Source organism: Brassica oleracea, chromosome C8 (genome assembly GCF_000695525.1).
Source record: "Brassica oleracea var. oleracea cultivar TO1000 chromosome C8, BOL, whole genome shotgun sequence".
In the NCBI taxonomy this organism is placed as follows: domain Eukaryota; kingdom Viridiplantae; phylum Streptophyta; class Magnoliopsida; order Brassicales; family Brassicaceae; genus Brassica; species Brassica oleracea.
In genome coordinates this window covers 19,330,853-19,353,282 of record NC_027755.1, presented here as the reverse complement: position 1 = coordinate 19,353,282, position 22,430 = coordinate 19,330,853, and the positions used below count along the sequence as shown (strand labels likewise).

Sequence of the window (22,430 nt, the reverse complement as noted above, 5' to 3'; positions counted from 1 at the left end):
GGGTGATCATAGTGCTTGATGAGTAGATGATCATAGTGTTTGATGAGTAGATGATCATAGTGTTTGAGTTGGTAAAGGGGTGGAGTATCATTTCAAAGTTTATCTTATAACAAATAACACTTAATTAGTATAAAACAAATTAGTAACAATTGTCTCTGGTTTAACTATTTATACTAAACCATGAATGTTTGCTTCTATGTTTAGTTGTCCGAATATTTAACTTTCCTTTTGATCCCTCAAGAGTAATATTCTCTCTAATTAAAAACAGAAAGTAGCTGATCATCTTCTTACCGTATCGATAAATCACCAGCAAAGTTAAAGATAAGCCGACTGTAAAAACCGCCACGTGGCTCCATTAAAAAGACAATATTTTCTCATTCTCACCTCCGTCACATGTTCTTCTTCTAACCTTACACGCACTCCACTCTTTGTTTTGTTCTTCTCAAACTCGCTCAACCTACACACGATCTCGATTTGATCTGTCTGTTTGACTTTTTTTTTCTCTTTCAGATTACGATCAATGGGTGTTGATTACTACAATGTCCTAAAGGTGAGGCGAGACGCTAACGACGATGATCTCAAGAAGTCTTACCGAAGACTCGCCATGAAGTACCACCCCGACAAGAACCCCACGAGCAAGAAAGAAGCCGAAGCCAAGTTCAAGCAGATCTCCGAAGCTTACGACGTCCTCAGCGATCCTCGCAGACGTCAGATCTACGATCAGCACGGCGAAGAAGGGCTGAAGTCTTCAGATTTGCCTTCTGCAGCGGAGACGGCGTCGGCGTCGGCGGCAGCGAAGCAGAGGAGTTACTCGTCGCGTCGTGACGACTCCGAGTTTCGGTATTATCCGCGTGACGCGGAAGATATATTCGGGGAGTTCTTCGGAACGTCGCCGGCGAAGACGTCGCCGGCGAACAAGAAGGCGGCGCCGGCGAATAGGAAGGCGGCGGATATAGAGAGCGCATTGCCTTGCACGTTGGAGGAGCTCTACAAAGGTGGGAAGAAGAAGATGCGAATCTCTCGCCTTGTTCCTGATGAGTTTGGGTTAGTTTTACTCTGTGATTGATCTTGTGGTCGATAGTGTTCTAAAAATCGGTTTAGGTCTAAAGGAAATTCAAAAATTGGTTTAGGCCTCCGTTTAATCAATAATCTCTTATAAAGCGTTTGATTTTGTGGAGGAAGTGATCTAAAATTCGGTTTAGACGGCAAATTAGGTCTAAACGAAATTCAAATATCGGTTTAGGCGTCTGTTTAATCAATAATCTCTTATAGAGCGTTTGATGTTGTGATGGAAGTGTTCTAAAATTCGGTTTAGACGGCAAATTAGGTCTAAATGAAATTCAAATATCGGTTTAGGCATCTGTGTAATCAATAATCTCTTATAAAGCATTTGATCTTGTGGTGGAAGTGTTCTAAAAATCGGTTTAGACCGCAAACTAGGTCTCAACAATTCCAAAAATTGGTTTAGACGTTGGTTAAATCAATAATTTCTTATAAAGCTTTATGTTACCGATTAACAATTTCTTGAACATTGTGGAACAGTATGAGCTTTAGTTATTGTCCTTTCTGATGATGTCTTTTATTACAGGAAGCCAAAGACAGTGCAAGAGATCTTGAAGATAGATATAAAACCGGGTTGGAAGAAAGGAACAAAGATCACATTCCCTGAGAAAGGCAACCAAGAACCTGGTGTCACTCCAGCTGATCTCACCTTCGTTGTGGACGAGAAGCCTCATCCGGTTTACACAAGAGACGGTCACGATCTGATTTTTGAGAAGAAAGTCTCTTTGATAGATGCTTTAACCGGAGTCACCGTTAGCTTAACGACTCTTGACGGGAGGAATTTGACTATACCGGTTTTGGATATTGTTAAACCGGGTCAGGAGATTGTGATCCCAAACGAAGGGATGCCTACTAAAGAGCCTTTGAAAAGAGGAGACTTAAGAGTCAGGTTTGAGATCTTGTTCCCTTCGAGGCTTACTTCGGAGCAGAAGAGTGACCTTAAGAGAGTTCTTGGTGGAAGTTGATGAACTGAATGTTTTAGTAAGCTCTTGATCATGTTTAACAACGGGTTCAGTGTACATATATTTGATCATATCTTTTTCTTTTTTAACTTTTGTGTTATGAGAGAAATTCTGAATAAATGAGGTTGTTCCATTGTGACTGTGAGTATCAGACATTTAATAATGGCTGTCACGGACAGAACAGATCGTTTTTAAGTAGAACTTGGGCTATTTGACTCTGTGTGTTAATGTTAATAGAGAAAGATAAGTATATTAACTAGGGTGGGCGTTCGGGTTTGGGTCGGGTATTTCGGATTTTCGGATATTTCGGTATAGAGGTATAGAACCCGTTCGGGTATTTCTGTACTTCGGGTCGGGTCCGGGTATTTTTTAGTTCGGGTTCGGTTATTTTGGATCGGGTTCGGATATTTAGATTTTGAAAAAAAAATTAAATTTTTCATTTTCATATTTCTTGTATTTAAAAATATAACTTTCACTTAACTATTCTTTTTATTTTTAATAAATTGAATGGTTAATAGATTTGGACATAATACTTTGAAACTAAAAAAGACATTAATTTGGTTATTGTTTTTAAACTTTGGATGTAACTTTTTGTTAATTCTTGAAATAAAAAGTTTGACATGCATTTTAAGTGAGTAGCAAATCATTTTCTTCGTAATTTTATGTATATCATATGAACTTAAAGTATGTGTAGTATCAATATAAATATTTTATATAGAATGAGAGATGAAAACTAGAAATATATGGTTAATTATACATATGTTCGGTTATCTTCGGATATCCATTCGGATTCGGATATTACCCGTTCGAGTTCGGATATCCAATCTCTCCTAATTCAATACCCGTTCGGATATTTTGCTACTTCGGTTCAGATTTCGGTTCGGGTTTATCGGATCGGATTCGGGTGCGGTTTCGGATATCGGGTAAAGTGCCCACCCCTAATATTAACTGAGTTTAACAGTGAAGTTATGTCTGTGTGTGTGTGTTTGCTTTACCCTATTGTTCAGCTCATGAGACTACTGCAAACTATAACAATGAACTTAGAGAAGCAAGAGATGCGCAGAAGTGAACTTTATCCACATTTACTGACACAAAATGATCTGACGTTGACAGAGTATACACAGTAACTCTTGCCTGAAACGATTTGTTCTCACACTTCTCAAGCCTTAACAGAGCACACTATAGTTTTCTTTGTTACTTATGAGAAAAATCTGAATTAAATGAGGCTGTGAGTATCCGAGATCTAGTAATGGCTGCCACACGCACAGGAAGGTTCGTTTTGAAATACAACTTGAGCTATTTGACTCTGTGTGTTAATGGTGAAAGAGGAACAGAGAGATAGTTATTGGTCTCAAAAGCAAAGATAGCTCGAAGCTGGATTGATATGTATCCTGGTTTCTTCATTTGCAAGACAAAAACTATTCTCGACTTTTAAAATAATAATTATAAATTATTCCAATAATTATGTTAAAGTATTGTTTATTGATATCAATAACTGGTCTTCTAGGCCGAAGAGAATACTATCATCGGCATGTCATGTCTTATATTTGCTGTAGTGAGTATGTCACTAATGCGAGGTTGTATTTTCTTGCTTAAAATAGTAGTGCGCTTGGGTGACCTTGCACACACATAGTACTTGTATGTTGAGGCCAAAGAATGTGCGTTAGATAACTTTTGACTAATTATGTACAAGTTCCAAGTGTGTATGTGTAGCATCTCAACCTGTTCATCTGGCTTATCACTGCCGTGGAAGTGTTACCAGAATCAAAAATGTTAAGACTAATAAGCTTTGTGTATAGTTACGTTTACATATACGTAGAATTGATTTCATAATTTAAAAAAACTGAAGGTATATGGTGCATGTTTTTGTTCAACCTTTGTTCCCATATAAATATCAGTGGTTTTATCCACTAGTCTTAAGATTTAGTCCTACCACGTCTCAGTAAGTAGTACGTTACGTGTTAATTTAAAATTTACGAAGATGAGTTCATAAAAAAATGTTGCTAACAGAATAAATATATTTTCTTGTGGAAAACCCAAGGAAATAAAGATGAACCAGTCCATGGCGCCTAGACGCCTTTGCTCAACCAAAAAAAAGAGAGCCAGTCCTTGGCGCCTATAAACGCGGTTTTGTTTGTAATTGTGTCGCTGTTGCCAAAGTCTTCGACATCTACATCACAGTTAAATGTCAACTCGCTTCACTTTTTTTTTCTCTCTTGTAAAAAATGTTCTCTCTTATATGATCTACGCGCTACCTTTATTTTCTTGGGGTGAAATAAAATATTAAATATCTACGCGCTAAATAACAATATATATACTAACCCTCGCAGGGTAATCATTTTATTACATTCTAACTTTTGCTCTAGCTAGTTTTCTTGAGGAAAGATGCAGCCTATCTTCCATGCGATCCTTCAAAACGAACTTCCAGCTTTTCTGAGTTTGGTGGAGGAGAGAGACTCGTGGCTAGAGGAGAGAAACGATGAGCAACACAGCAACACGGTGTTGCACATGGCTGCGAAGCATGGACGTGGAGAATTCGTATCTGATGCAGCATCATGATACCTTGTCCGCCAAGCAACCAGTTTCAATTACGTTTAGGATTTCCTTTTCTTAACATGTTTTGGTGTTTTCCTTTTTGTTATTTAGTTTCCTATTTCTAAAAGGGAAGGTGATTTATAAACCGACCTTAAGTCCCTATATAAGGACATAGACTTGTAGTTCTTATTACTTAGTTTTTGAAAGTTATTAATACAAGAGTTTTCTCTTAAGCCTTGCGTTGATTCGATTAAATTCATCAATACGAGAGCCTTGCGTCGATTTGATTCAATTCATCGATTCAAGAAGTCAGGTCTCTAGAGATTTACCCTAAATCCCTAGATTTGAGCTGAGTTACCGTTGATACGCTGCGCCAGGTTGGTATCAGAGCTTTGCTACGTTCCTTGTTGATCATATCTGATGGCACGAACTCGTAGAGCACCATTACGTACCGAGGCAGAAATCACCCGCGACGCCATTGCTGAGCTTCAAGCCCAGATGGCCAATATCACCACCACCCTCCAAGCCCTTAATGTTCAACGACCACCACCACCTCCACCTCGCGAAAACGTTGAACGTGATGCCGATGAGGAAGAAGATGAAGACGACGCTGCAGACCCGTTCGCCGCCGCGGTTGATGCTAATCCTTTTGCTCCTCTTCGCAACAACCGAGCTATCGCTCAAGACAATGTTCAAGTGGCAGCAGCCGATAATCAGTGGACAACAGGATTCAAAACCGAGATTCCCGAGTTCCATGGAAATACTTCAGCCGAAGAACTACTGGACTGGATAGTCACGGTTGAGGAAATTCTCGAGTTTAAAAGAGCCCCATTAGAACGTTGTGTTCCTCTCTTAACCATGCGCTTTCGTGGACGTGCCGCGGCATGGTGGACACAAACAAAGACAGCCCGAGCTCGTCTTGGAAAACCTAAGATTTTATCTTGGGAAAAGCTCAAGTCAAAACTCAAGAAAACATTCTTACCGTACAATTACGATCAGCTCATGTTCCAGCGTCTCCACACCCTGAGACAAGGGACTCGTTCCGTCGCTGAATACTCTACGGAGTTCTTTCTACTCCTCACCCGTGTTGACATTCAAGATTCGGAGCGTCAACTTGTAGCACGCTTCACAGCAGGCCTTCGTCAACAAATTCAACACACTCTCAATCTTTTTCATCCGCTTACGTTGTCTGAGGCACACCAACAAGCTTTGACTATCGAGACTCAGACTAAGTCATCGTTTTCATCATGGACAAATGCACGGACTACTCGTCCTACACAACAAACTCAATCCCCTACAGATGACGCCACCCCTGCAAAGACCGATACTGCTATTGTACCAGTCATCGACAATCGCACCAATCGTCCGAGCTCCCTTCGTTGTTTCTCTTGCGGAGAAATTGGCCATCGCCAGTCTAATTGTCCAACTCGTAATAGACGTGGACTCCTTTTGGATACTGCTGGTAACGATGTCGAAGTGGTTTATGAGGACGAACTTGTTGATCCTATGGAGGAACCTGAGATTCTTACGGCGGATAATGGACCATGCTTAATGGTCCGCCGCATCTGCCTAGCTCCTCGTAGTGCCGACATCAACCCTCAAAGACATAATCTGTTCCACTCAAAATGTACCATCGGAGGCAAAGTTTGTAACTTCATCATAGACTCGGGTAGTAGTGAAAACGTCATCGCAGAGGAAGTGGTGAACAAACTACAGTTACAAACAGAACTTCACCCTTATCCTTATAAACTAGCATGGCTAGACCAGAAGACTGACTTACTCATCACTCGTCGTGCTTTGATCTCTTTTTCGATTGGAGAATCATACAAAGACCAAATTCATTGTGACGTTGCTCCCATGGATGCTTGCCATCTTCTTTTAGGACGTCCCTGGATTTTCGATCGGCGCATTCAACATGATGGCTTCCTCAACTCCTACACATTTCGTTTTAACAACCGCAGCTACACACTTCAGCCTTCGGAACCAACAAAATCATCTCCCCAGTCGTCACCAATACTCATTCTCCAGCGGAAACCATTTGAGGCAGCTATGCGTGAAGAGGGAATCGTTTTTCTTCGTCACCCCACGACTTCTCCTTCCATGCCACATTTACCTTGCGAGTTTGAACCTCTACTACAAGATTTCAGTGATGTTTTTCCCGATGACTTACCAATTGGGCTGCCACCTCTCCGCGATATTCAACATCGCATAGATTTGGTCCCTGATGCAGTTCTTCCTAATCGAGCTCATTATCGTATGAGTCCTAGTGAGCACGAAGAATTACGGAGACAAGTTGAAGAACTAGTGACGAAAGGGTTTCTCCGGGAGAGCTTAAGCCCCTGCGCCGTTCCGGCTTTACTTATACCCAAAAAGGATGGGTCATGGCGTATGTGTGTTGATAGCCGTGCTATTAACAGGATTACTGTCCGTTACCGGTTCCCTATACCGCGCCTCGACGACCTACTGGATCAAATTGGTTCGGCCTCTATTTTTTCTAAACTTGATCTCAAAAGTGGTTACCATCAGATCCGTATTAGGCCGGGTGATGAATGGAAAACGGCTTTTAAGACGAGAGAAGGTCTTTTTGAATGGCTTGTTATGCCGTTTGGTTTGTCTAATGCTCCAAGCACGTTTATGCGGGTTATGAATCAAGCCCTGCGACCATTTATTGGCAAGTTCGTCGTTGTCTATTTCGACGACATACTCATATTTAGTTCGAATCTTGCTGACCATCTTGCGCACCTCCGCGAGGTACTACTCGTCCTGAGGCGTGATCAGCTGTTCGCTACACTTAAAAAGTGTGAGTTTGGGTCAGCACAGGTCCACTTTCTCGGGTATATCGTATCTGCCAACGGCCTCGCCGTCGATCCCGCTAAAGTAGAAGCTATTCAATCTTGGCCCCTCCCTACAACTCTAACTGAAACTAGGAGTTTTCATGGCCTCGCTTCTTTCTACCGACGTTTCGTCCCTCAATTTAGTAGTCTCATGGCTCCACTTACGGATTGTATGCGACGAGAAGGCTCTTTCACATGGACTCCTGAAGCCACGGACGCCTTCAACGCCATCAAACAGAAGCTCACCTCTGCACCTATCTTGGCCTTACCAAACTTTTCGCAGGTCTTTGAGTTGCATTGTGATGCTTCTAAATCTGGTATTGGCGCAGTTCTAAGCCAACGAGGTCGCCCTATTGCATTTTTTAGTGAAAAACTCATTGGAGCTAGAGCACGATACAGCACTTATGATGTGGAGTTCTATGCAATCATCCAGGCTATCAAACACTGGCGCCATTATCTTTTTCATAAAGAATTTGTTCTCTTTACCGATCATGACGCTCTTAAACATCTTAGTAGTCAAGATAAGGTTTCGGCTCGCCATGCCTCTTGGGTGTCATATTTACAGCAGTTCACGTTTGTTATCAAACATACTTCAGGCGTTTCCAACCGTGTCGCTGATGCCTTGAGTCGACGTCGGACTCTTCTTTCGGTATTACATGTGTCTGTCCCTGGGTTCGGAACTTTTGCTGATCTCTACCCCTCTGATGCCTTCTTTGCAAGCATACTGGCTCAGGTTCAAGCTGGCGAGTCTCGCGATTACACACTCCACGATGGCTTCTTGTTCCGCGGGGTCCGTTTGTGTGTTCCCGATTGTAGCCTCCGTCTACAGCTCATCTCTGAAACACATGGGGAAGGTCATGTTGGTCGTGACAGAACCTTGCATCTCCTCACCAGTTCGTATTTCTGGCCAGCTCTACGCCGTGATGTTGAAAGATTTATTGAGCGATGTGTTGTGTGTCAGCATTCCAAAGGTCATTCCACCAATGCCGGCCTTTATCTCCCTCTTCCTATTCCTACGCAACCTTGGACTGATATCAGTATGGATTTTGTTATGGGACTTCCACGAACTCAACGCGGGTTCGATTCCATATTTGTTGTCGTCGACCGTTTCTCCAAAATGGTTCACTTTATTCCATGTAAAAAGACTACCGACGCTCTCCAAGTGGCTATTTTATTCTTCCGGGATATCTATCGCCTCCATGGTTTACCCTCTTCTATTGTATCCGATCGTGACTCTCGGTTCTTAGGTCACTTTTGGCGTTCATTATGGAAAATGCTTGGTACTAGTTTGGATATGAGTTCCGCTTATCATCCCCAATCTGATGGTCAGACTGAAGTCACTAACCGTTCTTTGGGCAACTTGTTGCGTTGCCTTGTGGGAGATTCGATTGGGACATGGGATGCAAAGATTCCGCAAGCAGAATTTGCCCATAATCATGCTTTAAATAGGAGTTCTGGTTACAGTCCTTTCCAGGTGGTGTACGGCATGAGTCCGCGTGGCCCTATTGATCTTAGTACATTACCGGATCAGTCTCGACGTCATGGGGTCGCTGCCGACTTCATCGACGATATTCATACCATCCATCAGCGAGTGATCTCTAACTTACAGACGTCAGCAACAAACTATAAAACTGCTGCCGATGCTCATCGCAGGCGTGTTGTTTTTGAAGTTGGTGATCAAGTTTGGGCGTTTCTCACTAAAGATCGAATACCGGCTCATTCTTATAATAAACTTAAAGCAAAGAAGATTGGTCCTCTTGAAGTTCTTGAACGAATCAACGACAACGCTTATCGTCTACAACTCCCAGCTCACATCAACACTTCTGATGTTTTCAATGTCCGTCATTTAACGCGCTACGTTCCCCCAGATCCTCTGCCGGATTCAGGGACGAATCTTTCTAACCCCGGGGGACCTGATGCAGCATCATGATACCTTGTCCGCCAAGCAACCAGTTTCAATTACGTTTAGGATTTCCTTTTCTTAACATGTTTTGGTGTTTTCCTTTTTGTTATTTAGTTTCCTATTTCTAAAAGGGAAGGTGATTTATAAACCGACCTTAAGTCCCTATATAAGGACATAGACTTGTAGTTCTTATTACTTAGTTTTTGAAAGTTATTAATACAAGAGTTTTCTCTTAAGCCTTGCGTTGATTCGATTAAATTCATCAATACGAGAGCCTTGCGTCGATTTGATTCAATTCATCGATTCAAGAAGTCAGGTCTCTAGAGATTTACCCTAAATCCCTAGATTTGAGCTGAGTTACCGTTGATACGCTGCGCCAGTATCAAAGATCATCGAGCTCCGACCTTCCCTCATATGTTCCCGTAACGCAGACGGGAACACACCTTTGCATCTCGCTGCTCTCCTTGGAGACGTGAACATAATTATGACGATGTTAGGGTTTGGACCGGAAGCCTGTTCGGCCCGCAACAACAACAACCAAACACCCCTCCACTTAGCTTGCCGCAGCAATTCCGTGGAGTCTGCCACACTTTTTGCGGAAAAGATACAATCAGTCGGCCTCCACGAACTCAATTTCGCCATATTAAGTGGAATGGCTGGTAAGTGTCTCTACTGTACTAGCTTGCGTAATCAATTGTATAAACTCACCAGACTTACTATTGTGTTGGATCAATGATGATCAGGTATTGCAGGGACTATACTGGAGAGATTCCCAGACCTAGCTAGGGAGGAAGCTTGGCCTGTCCAAGGCGGCTCGCTATCATCCCTGCTTCACCATGCGTGTGACAGAGGAGACCTTGAACTGACAAGAATATTGTTAGGGCTCGATGAAAGACTAGATGAAGCTCTTGACACCAACGGTTTATCACCTCTGCACCTGGCGGTCCTCCGAGGCTCGGTTGTAATCCTGGAGGAGTTCTTGAACACGGCTCCCTTGTCTTTCTACTCTCTCACGCCATCAAAAGAGTCAGTCTTTCATCTGGCTGCAAGAAACAATAACATGGATGCCTTCGTTTTCATGGCGGAGAGTGTGGGCATTAACAGCCAGATTCTTTTGCAGCAAACAGATGAAGATGGCAACACTGTCTTACATGTTGCTGCCTCCGTGGCTTGTGGTGCTCCGGTGAGCAGTTTGCTTTTTGTCTGTTTTTTATTTAACAAAATTTGACTTAGTTGTACAGTAGGTATCCCACAATATTGAATACAAAATGGTACATAAAAAATATGTACGGATTTATTGATTTTGAATTAGAAGTTCATTGACATCTGAAAACTGAAAATTTCATCCTTCAAAATCAAATGGAGTTTGGACTATAGGGAGATATTTAATCTAATTTAATCCTTTAATCTTACTATATATGATATGCAATCCAACAAGATTATTAAATTATATATGGGATTCTTGGCTTCCAGAAAACGAAAAAAACAAAAGAAATATATGATAAAGTTTTGCTTTGGGGTTTATTATTGAGAAAAAAACAAAAATAGCACTAAATCAAGTTTTTGTTCCCAAACTAGCATTCAAGGTCAAAAGTCACAAAAATAACACTTAATGTTTTATCAAAAGTCACAAACTTAGGGTTTAGAGTTAAATGGTGAGGTTTAGGATTTAGGATTTAGGATTTAGGATTTAGGGTTTAGGGTTTAGGGTTTAGGGTTTAGGGTTTAGGGTTTAGGGTTTAGGGTTTAGGGTTTAGGGTTTAGGGTTTAGGGTTTAGGGTTTAGGGTTTAGGGTTTAGGGTTTAGGGTTTAGGGTTTAGGGTTTAGGGTTTAGGGTTTAGGGTTTAGGGTTTAGGGTTTAGGGTTTAGGGTTTAGGGTTTAGGGTTTAGAGCTTAGGGTTTAGGGTTTATGGTTTAGGGTTTAGAGTTGAGAAATGAGGTTTTGGGATAAGATTTCAAATTTTGAAAAATAAAAAAATTAAAATTTTCAAAGGATAAACTTAGAAAAGTGCTATTTTGGTCATTTTAGTTTTTGAGTGCTATTTTTGTGATATAAACTTAGAAATGTGCTATTTTGGAGATTTGCCCATTATTATTAGAGTAATTGCACTCCATATAATTATAATAATAATTATTAGTATTATGGTAATATAGGGTTTATTAATTTTTGTGGCGTTTTTCTCCCATATTCAAACTGAACAATTGCAGTTTGTGCATTACATTCGTAAGCGTACTGATAAACGCTGCAAGAACAACATCGGGTTTGCAGCTTATCAACTGATTCCTCAAGAAGCCGTAAACTTTGAGTTGTTATCACGCTGGCTGAGGTTAATTTGATACCGAGATTCCAGAAGAACTGAATAGTGAAGAGTACGATGGTCACTCTAGACCAATCCAACAACAATCTCTAGGACGAGTTAAATCTTTAGCTATCTGCGGAAGCTCCGATGCGGACAAGGTAATAAGGCTGCTTACGCTAATCGGAATAAACACAACAACGATAGCAGAGAGAAAGAGAAAAAGTAAACAAAGTGAAGTGGAAAAAGGTCGTGAGAGCTTGGAATATGAGATGCATATAGAAGCATTACAAAATGCAAGAAATACTATTGCGATAGTGGCAGTCCTGATTGCTTCAGTTACTTATGCTGGTGGGATAAATCCTCCGGGAGGCGTCTACCAAGACGGGCCATGGAAAGGCAAATCCACTGTGTGGGTAAGACGACTGCGTTTAAAGTCTTTGCGATATGCAACAACATCGCACTGTTCACGTCCTTAGCCATCGTTATTCTTCTCGTTAGCGTCATACCTTACAAGAGGAAACCCTTGAAGAGGTTACTTGTGGCCACGCACAGGATGATGTGGGTTTCTATTGGGTTCATGGCCACTGCTTATGTTGCAGCGTCCTGGGTGACTATACCACATTACCATGGAACACGATGGTTGTTTCCAGCCATTATTGCCGTTGGTGGTGGAGCTTTAATTGTACTCTTTTCCTATCTCCTAGTTGAGATCATCGGTCATTGGTTTAAGAAGCTGAATCGTGTGGGAGATATATATACCTTCCTTTGCAAGGACTTGTTCAGATTTGGCCGTCTCAGCAGGAAAATCAGGCTATTTCATCTATTGAAATATGTTTGAAAAGTTTATTTAACCACGGTGTTGTTTTAATTCATAATAGATCTTCGATTCTTCTCTCCCTTTTTTTCTGTCAAACTATATATGCTGCTGTTAAATAAAATTTGGTCGATAGCAAAATTGTTTCTAAAAGTAACCATGTAATGAAAAAAAATAATACACTCGTGTTATACAACTTAGAACTATAAACATTTTTAAATAATCATGTATAAGTCAAAAAATAGCTCGAAAGAATGTCAATAAGTTAATCGGGTTTTCAGTCATATCCACAGAACCTAATCAGTCTATTTATATTCGGATTGAGGGAATGTGCATTTCACTTAGACACGATATTGCTCAAAGTAATCTTTCCAATTGAACGTAATTATTGGTTAAGTGCAAACCCTATAAATCTAGTAAGCTGTAACAGGATAAGTTAGTTGAGCATTTATCAATGGAAGAAAATGCTTGCCCCCTTTCTTCTCCATCTCTCCTCAGCCCTGCAGAAACTTCTATCTCTGTATTCAGTCATTTGCACCCCCTGCGTCAAAGACTATTTCGCATTATTTTAGCTAATCGCGTGGATGAATGAAAAAAAAACACACAGGACCTATTGGCATGTGACCAGCCTCGAGTTCTATGCCCGTTTGTTTTTAAAATGCAAAACGCATTTTAAGCACATGACTATTGTCAAAGTCTTGGGTAGACAAAGTAAAGAAAAATGAAAATTTAACATGCACTAAATACTCACAACTACGTAACCACTATTAAGTCATAAATGATGCATATATGAATACTGAAAAAGAAAGACTCGGAAGCCATATTAAATGTCAACTCTCATGGTCTTCGCTAAGTGCAATATAAACAAAGATGTTGTAGTAAACCACTTGGATCTCCCCTCTCAGTGTAAGAGTTTTCTTGGTCTAGCTTTCTTGAGAAAAAATGCAGCCGATCTTCCATGCAATCCTTCAAAATGACCTTCCAACTTTTCTGAGTTTGGTAGAAGAGAGAAACTCGTCTCTGGAGGAGAGAACCGATAAAGAACACTTGAACGACACGGTTTTGCACATGGCTGCGAAGCTTGGTCACGGAGAACTCGTCTCCATGATTATTGATCGCCGACCTTCCCTAGTCTGTTCCCTCAACGCAGAGGGAAACACACCGTTGCATCTTGCTGCTCTCCTTGGATACATCGACATAGTAGTGCAGATGTTAGAGACTGGATTAGAAGCTTGTACCGCACGAAACAACAACAATGACACACCTCTCCACTTAGCTTGCCGCAGCATTTCCATGGAGGCTGCCAAACTCATTGCTGAAAAGACAAACTCAGTTGATCACGGTGAACTCAATTTCGCCATATCAACTGGATCCACTTGTAAGACACTAACTTAATCTTGTATAAGTCATTTATTGAGAGATCGATTTTTTTTTAGAAAGGTGAGAAGAATACCAAGGTATTGGTGGTCTGGTTGTGTAAAGGGCTGGCTCTCTAGTAGGAACTAGGAAGAGCTATTTTTTAAAAAAAATATGAATTTCTAAATGCTGAGTTGAGATCTATGGGAGATTATGGGTCTAATTTCGAGAACTTCCATAATAATAAAAAAGGGTAGAAGAGAATAGCTTATATTAAAAATATAAAGTTTAGAGTTTTCACAAATATTAAAAAAACATACTAAATTTTGATTATAAGTGAATTATTTTTAATTGGGTAATACTACTCCTCTTTCACTAATTGGTCAACGGCTTCTCTGCTGTTTACGGATAAGATTCAAATTGTTTCTTCATTTGGAAATAACTCTGGTCCAAACCGAGCACTGGTCAGAAACACAACGGGTTCTTTCCCCCCCCCGACTCGGGTCGGAGGGACCGCCGCCGTGACGAGCTCGCCAGAGTTTTACTGCTAGTTGACTGGGGTTCCGGTCGGCTTCAACTTAGTGCGAAGCAAACTAGTTTCGGGTTTGAAACCTTTCTCCAAGCTTTCTGCAAAAGGTTTCAAGCTACAATTTTTCATCACTCTGCCACTACACCGTTTTACAGCATAAGAGGTAATATATTCTCTGTTATGGAAAGAAGACTTTCTGCTACTGAAAAAGGGGAGTACGAACCACCCCGAAAAACTAGGGTGAGAATCCAAGCTCCAGACAGCGTACCCCTTCTTCAACAGCATTCTCTCACACTGATTGGTCGCGTGATCAACAACTCAACTCAAAAAGTTTGGAATCTGATTCCTTTCTTCACAGAACACTGGCGAACTAATACACCACCTATTGGAGTAGATTTGGGACAAGGGGTTTTTAAGTTCCAATTTGCATCAGAGGAAGACTTCCAGACGGTATTAGAAAACCGCCCTTACCATTACAATCGATGGATGATTATACTCCAACGGTGGGAAGCCACACTTTCCCCAAATTTCCCTTCACTTATACCATTTTTGATCAAAGTCCAAGGCATCCCAGTTCATCTATGGATAGAAGATACCCTGAGGGCTATAGGAGAAGACTTTGGACTGGTGGAGAGTGTCGATATTACAAACCTGGCAGCCCGAATGAGGGTACATGTTAATGGGAGGCTTCCCTTGATTACATATTCAGTACTGGAGTACTCAAGTGGCGAGGAAGTCACTGTGAACCTCGTTTATGAAAGACTAGAGAGACACTGTTCCATCTGTTTTCGACTTGACCATGAACTACGAGAGTGTCTGGAAGCGAAAGCACAAAAGAAAGCTCAAGGCAGACAACAAACTACTTCCTTCCGGACAGAGGGTGGAGAAAACACTAGTAAGCAACAGGAAGCACAACAACCTGAGCAAGGAACCCTCTTTCGATTTCATCTACAGACAACGGCTCAGAGCAGCCAAGGTACAAGGAAACCAAAATCTCTATGGAACGACGTTTCGAGAGGCGAAAAGAAAGAGATACACCCTACAAACCAAGAGAGTGGCATAAGGGGGGAAGATAGAATAGGGCAGGGAAGGGAGAACAAGGATCGATCATACGATCTAGAGGCTCAGAGATACAGAAGGGAACGACAGATGTCGTATCGACAGAACTATGAGGAGGGCACTAACACAAATAAAGCCAGAGAGGCTGCTCAAAGACCCCAAGCTGTTTACAGAGAAGTTAGGAAGACTAGAGAGGTATCAAGAAGAGATGCACCTGTCCAAACAAGGACTACTCCTACTCAATCAAAAGGGGTTCCTTTTGAGAGTAGCCAGCCATCGATACCAAAAGAGGCACTAGAAACAGCAATGGAAGAAATCAGAGAGGTCATGACACAATACTCCAACATAGCTGACCCATCTGAGAGTGCTGCTAGGAAAGAAAGATTCCGACAAGCTGAAGAACAAGGACAAATCAAAGAAACTGCAAAAGCTATGGTGCGTGCAGAACTTGACGCTCAAACACAAGATGTTCAAGGCCAGGAAGTACCGGAAAAGCGAGTCCCTGCAACCCACATGATCTCCCTTCCTCCTGTGACAGAAACACATCTGGAACGGATCCCAACATCACGTAGACTATCGATTGCTCCTCCTCCGGTGTCGGAGAAAGGAAGACTACCTATAGCTGCTAGACTGGGTACAACAAAATTGTTGAAACCAACAGAAATAGGAGGGGACTCTGAAGCCACAACAAATAGAAAACCAGGAAGACCACCTGGGAAAAGGAAAGTGTTAGCAAGTCCGATGACTGGAGCAGGAGCAAACCCAAGGAGAAGGAAAACACAACAAGCCAACGCTCCCAAGTGTAAGAAGAAGCTCATACCGGATACAACAATTTTGGAAAAAATTCCTAAAGCTAAACACAGTCGAGCAACAAATAAACCTTCTGAACCAAGCGATTCAGAAGACCGAGCAATGGATGACCATCCCCTAAGGAATCTTCTACCCCAGAGGAAGAAGACGGTGGATTTTCAAAATCCACCAAATCAAGTTCCTTAGCGATACTGAGCTGGAACTGTCAGGGGTTGGAGAATCCCCAGACAGTTCGCAGATTAAGGGAGATAAAGAAGCGCAATGATCCCGATGTTATCTTCCTTATGGAAACAAAAAATTCCTCAGAGATGATCCTCCAACGACTAGAGCAGCTTAACTATGATCATCACTACCTAGTTCCACCGACGGGACACGGCGCCGGAGAACTAGCTCTCTTTTGGAAACAAAATGTTGTACTCGATATTATCTCGGCTGATGCAAACTGTATTGAAACGAGTATTAGATTTGAAGGAAGGAAAATTTTCTCATCTTTTTCTAATCTTTTGTCTATGGAAATACAGACAGACCTCTCCGTAAAGAAAAATGGACCCAAGTTCTAGCTAGCGCAAATGCACGAGATGCAGCTTGGTTCTTAACAGGAGACCTGAATGACATCCTGAATTCAGATGAAAAGTTTGGGGGTCCAGACAGACCGGAAGGATCTTTTAGCGACCTGAGAACTTTCTTCTCAGAAGGAGACTTATTTGATTTGAGACATTCGGGGGATCCGCTGTCTTGGTGAGGTCAACACGGAATACACTTAGTTAGATGTCGCTTGGATAGAGCAGTCGCCAACACCCTTTGGGCGGAGACATTTCCAACTGCTAGGTGTCAATATTTGGCATTTAAAGCTTCAGACCACAAGCCGTTACTATCTTTCTTTGAACCTGAGCGGAAGAGACGACGAGGTCTCTTTAGATATGATCGAAGATTAAAGGATAGCGAGGAAGTTAAAGCTCTGATAGCTGAGACGTGGAAAAACGCTTCAGGACTGACCATTAAAGATAGGATCGTTAGAGTTCGAAGAGCCATAATGGACTGGAGCAAAGAACAAGGCCTAAACAGCAAGATGGCTATCGAGAAGAAAAGAGAAGAACTCAATACTGCTCTCAGTAATCCTGCCAATGTCGTCAACCTGATTAACAGGATAACAGCAGAACTAACAACGACTTACACAGCGGAAGAGGCGTATTGGCGACAAAGGAGCAGACTCCTTTGGTTAAGCTTGGGAGATCGAAACACCGGCTACTTCCATGCCTCAGCAAGGAAAAGACGTAGAGCAAACTCCTTCTCTGTGATAGAGAATGAAGCTGGGGAGATGGTGTATAAAGAAGGCGACATAGCTAAGGTGATAGTCAGCTATTTTAACAGCTTGTTCACGTCAACTGAGGGAGAGAGAATTGACACAGTGAACTTTGCACTTAAACCTATCATCTCGGAAGAAACAAACCAAAAACTCATCGCGATACCCTCGGCACTAGAAATCCGAGAAGCACTCTTTTCTATCCATGCGGATAAAGCACCCGGCCCAGACGGATTCTCGGCAAGTTTCTATCACTCAAACTGGGTGGAAATTGGCGACGAAATAGTCCAGGAAGTAAGAGAGTTCTTCACTTCGGGCGTGTTACCAGCGGGCATAAATGACACTCACATTCGACTCATCCCGAAGATAGCGAGCCCACAACTAGTATCAGACTACAGACCGATTGCCTTGTGCAACGTGTACTACAAGATCATATCTAAGATACTCACTAGAAGATTACAGCCGGTACTTGATTTGGTATTCTCTCCCAACCAATCAGCGTTTGTACCCGGACGAGCTATCTCGGATAATGTACTCATAACACATGAGGTGCTCCGTACTTTAAAGGCTTCTAAGGCGGAAAAAGATGTGCCATGGCGGTTAAAACCGACATGAGCAAGGCCTATGACAGGCTCGAATGGGAGTTTATTGAGGCGGTTCTTCTTAGAATGGGGTTCCATTTGAAACTGGTCAATTGGATAGTACAATGTGTCTCTTCTGTTACTTACTCTTTCCTCATTAACGGCTCGCCTAGAGGAAGAGTCCGACCGAGTAGGGGGATCCGGCAAGGAGACCCACTCTCACCTTACCTATTCATTTTGTGTAGTGAGGTGCTCTCGGGATTGTGTAACAGAGCACAAGAGGATGGTTCTTTAAACGGGATCCGAGTTGCTCGAGGTAGCCATTTCATAAACCATCTATTGTTTGCGGATGACACTATGTTCTTCCTCCAATCCGATAAGACAAGCAGAGAAGCGTTAAAAGGAATTTTAAAACGCTACGAAGCAGCGTCCGGACAGCTGATCAACGCTGAGAAATCGGCAATTACGTTTTCCAGCATGACTCTAAGCTCTCTTAGACATGCAGTAAAGAATGACCTTCAGATTCAAAAAGAGGGGAGAACCGGGAAATATTTGGGCTTGCCCGAACACTTCGGGAGGAGGAAAAAAGACTTATTCGCTGGAATAGTTGATAGGATAAAACAGAAGGCAAGTGGCTGGTCGAACCGCTTTCTTTCCTCAGCCGGAAAGCTTGTAATGCTGAAAAGCGTCCTCTCTCCCATCCCTTCACATTCCATGACCTGCTTCAAGTTACCTAAGTCGCTCACAAAAAGGATTCAATCTGCAGTAACAAGGTTTTTATGGGATGATAGAACGGGAAAGAAAAAGATGGCATGTGTAGCTTGGGATAAGCTGGCTCAACCGAAAGGAAAGGGGGGTTTAGGGCCAAGGGACTTTGAAAGCTTTAATGATACCTTCTTAGGGAAACTCAGCTGGAGAATTTTAAACAACCCTCAAGGCCTCCTCAGTCGTGTCTTACTTGGAAAATATTGCGTGGAGAGAAAGTTTCTTGATTGCCCAAATAAATCGTCGGAATCTCATGGATGGAAAAGCATTCTAATCGGGCGGGACCTAATAAAGAGAAAATCAGGATGGCTGGTGGGAAATGGCGCACAAATAGACCTCTGGACTGACCCCTAGCTTAATATAAGCCAACAGAAAAGACTTATGGGGCCACCATCGGAGAGATCGATGAACCTCAAAGTCTCATGCCTGATCAACCGAGACGGCAACGACTGGGACCTGGACAAGATCAGAGAAATATGTCCATTTTCTGAGAGACAAATTCTGAAGATAAAAATTAGTAGACCAGGGGCTCCTGATAAACTCTGCTGGATGGGAACAAAGGATGGAGAATTCTCAACGAAATCAGGCTATCATGCCGCCTTTGCGGATTCAAATGATGCGGGAAGATTCGAACAGGCGGGTAACTGGAACCAAGAAGTTTGGAACTTGCGCACTGCACCTAAGATTAAGATGCTAATCTGGAAAGCACTGAGAGGAGCTCTACCTATGGGTACAAGACTGGAGGAGCGACATATCACAGCAGACCCAAAATGTAAGCGCTGTGGACACCCAGAATGTATCACTCATCTATTTTTTCAATGTGAGTTTGTAAAGACTGTCTGGCAAACAGTCCCGTTTGTAGAGGAACTGGATAGTAGAGGAATGATAGAATTGAGGGAACTCTGAAATTATGTGAAGACCAAGCCATGCCTACCATCGACTGGAATTACAAATGGACACCTAGCACCATGGATTATGTGGGAGATATGGATTGCTAGGAACAAACTGGTGTTCTCTAATTTAAGAGGTGAAACAGGGGAGTCCCTGGCCAGAGCTATTCGTATGGCACAGGAGTGGCAAGATGGCCAAATTAAAGAGATACAAGCTCGCCACACAATTCAACCCAAAACAATCATAGATACTGGAACGACCCTTCGAACGGATGCTGCATGGAATGAGGAAAGCTCTCGAGCAGGGCTCGGATGGATCTTAACGCAAAAAAAAAGCTACTTCTAGCTTGGCCATGAATGCAGAAAACGTACCTTCACCACTGATGGCAGAAGGATTGGCGGGAAGCTTTGCAGAAGAGTATGGAGCTGAGAATCAAGGCGCTAAACGTGGAATCGGACTCTAAAAACCTCATTGCCAGCATCACCAACAACTACTCAGTCCCCGAGCTTTATGGAATTGTGCCGGATATCCTGTCGATCGCTTGTTTTTTTGATTATGTCTCCTTTAAATGGATCCCTAGAGAGGCAAACTATTCAGCTGATCTTGTTGCAAAACAGATGCTTGTATTAAATGGGGCTTTAATGACCTCCACCTAACAATGAATGAATGAATGAAGTTTGTGTTTCAAAAAAAAAGGGAATTATTTTTATGATTAACTATTTTTTTTACAATTGTTATTCAATCAAAATTAATTAACACAATTAGTTTCTTTTTATTTCAAAATTTACAATTTATTATTATTATCTAATAAAAATACATTAAAATGTAAAAAAATAGTTTTTTTTTCTTTCTAAAACATAGATCATTTTGAAAGAAAAAGAGTATTAGATAATTAGAAAATTAAGTGTATATATCTCTATACAAGTCTATGCATATTGTAATTTATTATTTCCTTAGTTCCTTACTCTCATTAATTTAGTATCATTTCATTTAGCTCACTTTTGTGATGGGATATTGTCAGGTGTTGTAAAGATTATACTTGAGAGATTCCCAGACCTAGCTAGGGAGGAAGCTTGGCCTGTCCAAGGCGGCTCGCTATCAACGCTATTGCATCATGCGTGTGATAGAGGAGACCTTGAATTGACAAGAATATTGTTTGGGCTCGATCAAAGACTAGAGGAAGCTCTTAACACCAACGGTTTATCACCTCTGCACCTGGCGGTCCTCAGAGGCTCGGTTGTAATCCTGGAGGAGTTCATAAACAAGGCTCCATTATCTTTCTTGTCTCACACGCCATCAAAAGAGACAGTCTTTCATCTTGCTGCACGAAATAAAAACATGGATGCCTTTGTTTTCATGGCAGAGCGTTTGGGCAGTAACAGCCAGTTTCTTTTGCAGAAAACAGATGAAAATGGCAACACTGTCTTACATACTGCTGCTTCCGTGGCTTGTGGTGCTCCGGTGAGTAGTTTTCTTTGTCCCTATCCTTTACACAAACCCAAAGCACTTCTAGGTTAGGAATCATCCCACATTAACTTTAAGCATTAACATAATAGCACACTTAGAGAAAATGAGTATATGGTTCAGTTTTGCTTAGGTGATTCTTGTTTCTATTTCTTTGTTTGGTTCTCTGTCTTCTTACATATTCTTACTAAATACATTGCAGCTTATTCGTTACATCATTGCTATGAAGATAGTAGATATCAGCAACAAAAACAAGATGGGTTTTGCAGCTTATCACCTTCTCCCCCATGATGCTCAAGACTTTGAGTTGTTATCAAGTTGGCTGAGGTTTGACACCGAGACTTCAGACGAGCTGGATTCTGATGTAGTTGAAATATACTTAGACGCCTCTAGTCCAGTGAAACCATTACGGTCACGCTTTGAATCTTCAGATACCCGCAAAAACTCTCATGAGGACGAGGTAATAAAGTTGCTGAATCTAATCGGACTAAACACATCAGAGATGGTAGAGAGAAAGACACGCAAGGCACATGGAGTGAAAAAAGGTAGTGAAAACTTGGAATATGACATGTACATAGAAGCGTTACAAAACGCAAGAAACACGATTACTATAGTAGCAGTATTGATCGCTTCAGTTGCTTATGCCGGTGGGATAAACCCTCCAGGCGGCGTCTACCAAGACGGGCCATGGAGAGGCAAATCCATAGTGGGGAAAACGACAGCGTTTAAAGTCTTTGCGATATGCAACAACATAGCACTGTTCACGTCCTTGGCCATTGTTATTCTTCTCGTTAGCATCATACCTTACAAAAGGAAACCCTTGAAGAAGTTACTGGTGGCCACACATAGAATGATGTGGGTTTCTATTGGGTTCATGGCCACTGCTTATGTTGCAGCGTCCTGGGTGACTATACCACATTACCATGGAACACGATGGTTGTTTCCAGCTATTGTCGCAGTTGCTGGTGGAGCGTTGGCTGTGCTGTTTTCATATCTTGGTGTTGAAGCCATTGGTCATTGGTTTAAGAAGAAGGCTCGGGTAGGAGTTATACCTTCCTTTGCAAGGACCAATTCAGATTTGGCCATATCTGGAAAATCTGGTTATTTTGCTTATTGAGAATGTTGGTTAATTCTTTCTTTATTTCAGACATTTGTGATTCATGTTTTGTTCTTAAGATCAGTGAGTAACTTTCTCGTTTAAACATTCTCCTATTGTTCAGCTGATGAGGTCACTGCATGAGATTCAAAGTAACATGTAACTA

The 22,430-nt window shown here is 41.9% G+C and overlaps 2 protein-coding genes and 1 pseudogene across 2 annotated transcripts; all 3 read left to right on the top strand.

Moving 5' to 3' along the window:
• Positions 1-383: 383 nt before the first annotated feature.
• LOC106307757 (dnaJ homolog subfamily B member 1) lies at positions 384-2,157 on the top strand. The gene is made up of 2 exons (XM_013744802.1): positions 384-1,044; positions 1,589-2,157. The coding sequence occupies exons 1-2, from the start codon at positions 521-523 to the stop codon at positions 2,025-2,027; spliced, it is 963 nt and encodes a 320-aa protein (XP_013600256.1). The 5' UTR covers positions 384-520; the 3' UTR covers positions 2,028-2,157.
• Positions 2,158-4,396: 2,239 nt separating this feature from the next.
• On the top strand, positions 4,397-12,423 carry LOC106308868 (annotated as a pseudogene).
• Positions 12,424-13,350: 927 nt separating this feature from the next.
• Positions 13,351-22,285, top strand: LOC106311264 (ankyrin repeat-containing protein At5g02620-like). Its single transcript, XM_013748475.1, has 3 exons — positions 13,351-13,788; positions 20,726-21,165; positions 21,371-22,285. Exons 1-3 carry the CDS (start codon positions 13,353-13,355, stop codon positions 22,283-22,285), a joined length of 1,791 nt encoding a protein of 596 aa, XP_013603929.1. The 5' UTR covers positions 13,351-13,352.
• Positions 22,286-22,430: the final 145 nt, after the last annotated feature.